Source organism: Gnatocerus cornutus, chromosome 7 (assembly GCF_029298725.1).
Source record: "Gnatocerus cornutus isolate USDA-ARS CGAHR chromosome 7, icGnaCorn1.1, whole genome shotgun sequence".
NCBI lineage: Eukaryota > Metazoa > Arthropoda > Insecta > Coleoptera > Tenebrionidae > Gnatocerus > Gnatocerus cornutus.
The window spans coordinates 17,721,493-17,726,873 of NC_142239.1; the positions used below are offsets into that span (position 1 = coordinate 17,721,493).

The 5,381-nt window shown below is 33.6% G+C and overlaps 1 protein-coding gene across 1 annotated transcript; it reads left to right on the forward strand.

Moving 5' to 3' along the window:
• The first annotated feature begins 850 nt into the window (after nt 1–850).
• ninaB (neither inactivation nor afterpotential B) lies at nt 851–3,040 on the forward strand. The gene is made up of 7 exons (XM_088041126.1): nt 851–1,058; nt 1,103–1,308; nt 1,356–1,714; nt 1,762–1,842; nt 1,905–2,000; nt 2,045–2,346; nt 2,393–3,040. The coding sequence occupies exons 1-7, from the start codon at nt 1,044–1,046 to the stop codon at nt 2,942–2,944; spliced, it is 1,611 nt and encodes a 536-aa protein (XP_087897252.1). The 5' UTR covers nt 851–1,043; the 3' UTR covers nt 2,945–3,040.
• The last annotated feature ends 2,341 nt before the right edge of the window (nt 3,041–5,381 follow it).

Genomic DNA, 5,381 nt, shown 5'->3' on the forward strand with positions numbered 1-5,381 from the left:
AAATTTCGTAGCTATATCTCTAAAATTACGAAAATTATAAATTTTGCAGAAAGACGTTGTAAATTTTTGCTTGGCTTCAAAATAACCATTTCTAAAATTTGAGTTTTTTGCTGTACAATTTTGCAATTTAGTAGAATTAATAAACGACTCAAAGATAGTAATTTTCCTAAATTTCATAGCTGTATCCCTAAAATTACCAAAATTACAAATTTTACTGAAAGACGCTGAAAATTTTTGCTTAGTCTTTAAAATATACATTTCTAAAATTTAAATTTTTTGCTGTACAATTTTACAATTTAGTAGAGTTAATAAACAACTCAAAAATAGTAACTTGCCCAAATTTCTTAGTTGTAGCTCTAAAATTACCAACATTATAATTTTTACTGTAGGACATTGAAAATTTTTGCTTATGACTTCTAAAATTTGAGTTTTTTGCTCCATAATTTTGCAATTTGGTAGAGTAATACAAGACCCAAAAATAGTAACTTCCTAAAATTTCGTAGCTGCAGCTGTAAAAATACTAAAATTACAAATTTTACTGAAAGGTGTAAGGAATTTTTGCTTGAACTTCAAAGAGAACATTTTTAAAATTTGAGTTTTTTCGTTCTTACATTTTTCGAAATTCAAAATTAAAAAAATCCTACTCAAACATATTGTATCTCATTTTACGCAGAATTTCACGTAGATCCAAATCTTCTCGTAGTTTAGAACTGGGCATAGCACCATGTTTTAGAAGAAAGAGAGAAAACTAGATTTTTATTTTCTTTGATGATGCAACTCCTAAAATCAATACTCCAACCTTGAACTACTTCAACTAAATTTAATTAAATATGTAACGCACCGCCTCCTAGATAAAGATAGACTTTTGTCTATCCGGGTTCGCGCGTTCCAATTATTTTGTCACTTGACGGTGCATTTTAAGGTCACTAGATAAAAATTAATGGCTTTTATAAAAAACAAATTTTTATCTATGACCACACGCGAAACCGGTGACTTTTGTTAATAGGAGGTATTGATATAACCGCTACCACTCAGTTCCAAGCATGTCGAAGCAACACGTGTAAGTCACCCCTATCACTATAAATTTAATTTGGATTTGTAGCCGACTGAGGGATGCTACCCCTACTGTGATGTCAATGTCTGGTTGCGTTCATGCGAAGAAGAAATCAAAGAACCCCTCGAAGGTACCCTCCGCGGTATCATCCCCATATGGATAAAAGGTTCTTTGTTGCGAAACGGACCTGGGAGCATCAAAGTTGGAAATGACTTCTTCGAGCATTTATTCGACAGCTCTTCATTGTTGCACCGGTAAAATTACCAGAAATTCCTCCAGTACGAATTAATTGAACTTGAAGGTTTTGCATCGGAGAGGGAAAAGTAACTTACCAGTGCAGGTTCCTCCAATCCGAAGTCTGGAAACGCAACCGAGCAGCCAATAGAATCGTTCTTACGGAGTTTGGGACGAAAGCTGTGCCGGATCCTTGCAGGACGATCTTCCAGAGAGTGGCGGCGGTTTTTAATCCGAAGATGGAAGATATTTCGGATAATTCCATGATTTCGGTTTATCCTTTCGGGGATGAAGTTTACGCGTTTGGGGAAATCCCAGTGATCCATAGGGTGGATCATGAAAGTTTGGAGACGGAAGAGCGCGTGGATGTCAGCGAATTTGTTTCGATAGTTCACCACACTTCGCATCCGCATGTTATGGCCGATGGTGCTGGTTTTACAAATTTTTAATTCCTTTTCAAAGTTTTTTTAAAGGTTCGGTGTACAATATGGCGATGACGCTGTATCCTTCAGGACCTCACCACACCATCGTGAAGTTTCCGCCAAAGAAAAGAGGTATAAATAAAACGAGTTGATGAGACGAACAGAAAGTGTTACAATTTTTTCTTTGTGTTGAGGTTGTGGTTCGACCAGCAACATGTTCAAAGAAGCCAAAATCACCGCAGGGATCCCTGCAAGATGGACCTTCCATCCTTCATACATGCACACATTTGGTAAGCCGCAAAAGAAGCTAAATCTCTGACTGCACCATCTTCAGGCATCACCGACAACTTCTTCGTTATCGTGGAACAACCTTTGAGCATCTCCGTGGGCGGCATGATAACCAGCAAACTAAAGAACGACCCATTGGCAGGATGTTTCCGGTGGTACGAACACGAGAAGACCCAAATCAATCTGATCAGCAGAAAAACCGGAAGTTTATTTTTAAAATTCTACGCGTCCGCTTTTTTTTATTTACACATAATCAATCAGTATGAGGTGGGTGATTTTGTGATCCTCGACATCTGCACGTATCGAGATCCTGGAATGTTGGAGTGCATGTATATTAAGGCCATGAAGGTAGTTGGTTCTTTTGGTCAAACCTCTGACCGTTTTTCTCTTCCAGAACATGCAAGAAAACGAAAATTACGCCGAAATGTTTCGGTCAAAACCTCTCAGATTTGTGCTTCCCTTAAAACCTGATAAGTCCAAGTCGAATTTAGTTTCTCTGGAAAACACTAGAGCCGAAGCGTATTTTTTGAACAACGAAGAAATCTTCGTGAAGCCTGAGAAACTGTCTGATTTAGGTTGCGAGACTCCTAGAATCAACTATGAGAGATATTTAGGGAAAAAATATCGATATTTCTACGCCATCAGCGCCGACGTGGACGCACCAAATCCTGGTACCATCATCAAAGTCGACACCTTCTCCAAGACCTCAAAAACTTGGAGCGAAGACAACTGTTATCCGAGCGAACCGATTTTTGTTCCTTGCCCCAACAGCCAGTTTGAAGACGATGGTGTGGTCATTGCCTCCATGGTTTGGGGTCGTGGCGACACCAACAGAGTCGGGGTAATCATCCTCGATGCTGTTAGTTTCAAAGAGCTTGGAAGGGCGGAGTTTAACACTCCTGGACCGGTCCCCAAGTGTCTTCACGGCTGGTTTTTGAAAAAATAATTTTTTTTTTAATTCTGTTTTTTGTTCTAAAATTCTGCAATTTTCTAAACTGTCACTGCTAACAAAGTCTACATGATTTATTCCTTTATGATTAAAGCCACCAAAGTTAAAGAATTTATTACAAAATTCTTTAAAAACTTATTCAAATAAAAATTTCTAAAAATTTTTTTTTGTTCTAAAATCTTGAAATTCTGTAAAGTTTACAGAACTGTCACATCTAATACAATCTTCAAGTTTCATGGCTTTATCATTGAAGGTATGAAAATCAATTAATTTATTACAAAATGCTGAAAAATTTTAGATTTTATTCAAATAAAAATTTCTAATTTTTGTGTCTATTGTTCAAAAGTGCTGTAATTTTGTACACTTAATAAATTTGTTTCTACGAATAAAGTTTCCAAGTTTTATTGCTTTATCATTGAAGCTTCGAAAATTAACGAATTTATTACAAAATGCTGAAAAATTTTAGATTTCATTCAAATAAAAATGTCTAACAAATGTGTTTTTTGCTCTAAAATTTTGAAATTTTGTACAGTTAATAGAACTGTCACAGCTAATACAATTTTTAAGTTTTATTGTTTTATCATTGAAGGTACGCAAATTAAGAAATTTATTACAAAAAGCTGAACAATTTTAGATTTTATTCAAATTCAAATTTCTAAATTTTGTGTTTTTGTTTTAAAACTTTGCAATTTTGTACACTTAATAAAACTGTCCCAACTAATAGGCTTCAAGTTTCATTGCCTTATCATTGAAGGTACGAAAATTAAAGCGTTTATTACGGATGAACCGCGAAAAATCAAGTCACCTTCCAAATTGACAAAAAAAAGTGAATTTTGAACGTTTGAATCAAAAATTAACATAAAAGCAAAGTTTCTAAAATTTTAATGGAAAATCAAGTTACATTCGAAATTGACAAAAAAATGAATTTTTAACGTTTTAAAAGGAAAATTAACAAAAAAGCGAAATTTCTAAAATTTTAAGAAAAAATCAAGTCGTCTTCCAAATTGACAAAAAAAGTGAATTTTGAACGTTGCAAAATAAAATTAACAAAAAACGATATTTCTAAAATTTTAATGGAAAATTAAGTCACCGTCGAAATGACAAAAAAAGTGAATTTTAAACGTTTCAATCTGAAATTACTAAAAAAACGAAATTACAAAAAAAACAAAATTTTTAAAATTTTAAGGTTAAATCTACAAAACCACCAGTTTTTATCAAAAACATATGAAATCTGCACAAAATCAGCAAATTTTTAGAGAAATCCGCATATTTTGATGCTAAACGACGATTTCTCGCTGATTCTCGCCATTTTCTGGCTTGAATTTGCGAAGAAGAGCTCGAAATCTACAAAACGACCAATTTGTATAAAAATTCAACGGCTGAATCGCGAAAAATCAAGTCACATTCCAAGTTTACAAAAAAGGTAAATTTTGAACGTTTTAATATGAAATTAACAAGTTTCTTAATTTTTAAGAAAAAAAATAAAGTCACCTCCCTTGACAATAAAGGTGAATTTTGAACGTTCAATCTGAAATTAACAAAAAATTTCTAAAGTTTTAAGAAACAATTGCTGAAAAATGTTAGATCTGATTCAAATAAAAACTTTTTGTTATAAAATTCTGCAATTTTGTACATTCAATAAAACTACCACAACTAATAAAGTTTCCAAGTTTGATTGCTTTATCATTGAAGGTACAAAAATTAAGGAATTAACTACAAAATACTGGAGAATTTTAAATCTTACTAACTAAAAATTTCTAAATTTTGTGTTTTTTGTTCTAAAATTCTGTTATTTTGTACACTTTATAAATCTGTCCCATCGAAAAAGTTTCCAAGTTACATTGCTCTATTATTGAAGGTACGAAAATTAAGGAATTTATTACAAAATACTGAAAATTTTTATATTTTATCCAACTAAAAATTACTACATTTTGTGTTTTTTGTTCTAAAATTTTACAATTTTTTTAAACTTAACAGAACTGTTACAGCTAATAAAATCTTTAAATTTCATTCATTTATCATTGAAGTTACGATAGATAAAAAATTTATTTGCAAAAAATGCCAGTTATTTTTGACGTTCTGTTCTGTTCTGTTAGGACGAGCAAAGTTGACCAGTCCTATCGTCAAATGCCTCCACGGCCAATTTAAAAAAAAAAATAAAACCGAATTGAACGAAAGGAATCTATTCATGGTGAAACAAACCCCGCCAGATGTCGGTCGCCGCCTCCACAGCCTCCGCCGCCCATTTCCATTCTCATTCCTCCAGAATAATCCTTCCCGCTTCTTCCCACATAAATCAAGTTTAATTCCCGAGCATTTCGCCTGTCTCCTTAAAAACATGCAACAAAACACTTAATTCAACAATTTCCTGGCAATTCCTGCACACGAACCTCTGCGCATGGCTTTCCTGCAACCGTTAGCCGGGGAAACTGAA

What these genes read in the sequence shown, in the direction of transcription:
- ninaB (XM_088041126.1), top strand. An exon ending in AGCTCTTCATTGTTGCACCG is followed by an intron (nt 1,309 to 1,355) that starts GTAAAATTACCA and finishes TTGAACTTGAAG; the next exon opens with GTTTTGCATCGGAGAGGGAA. An exon ending in TTCATACATGCACACATTTG is followed by an intron (nt 2,001 to 2,044) that starts GTAAGCCGCAAA and finishes CACCATCTTCAG; the next exon opens with GCATCACCGACAACTTCTTC.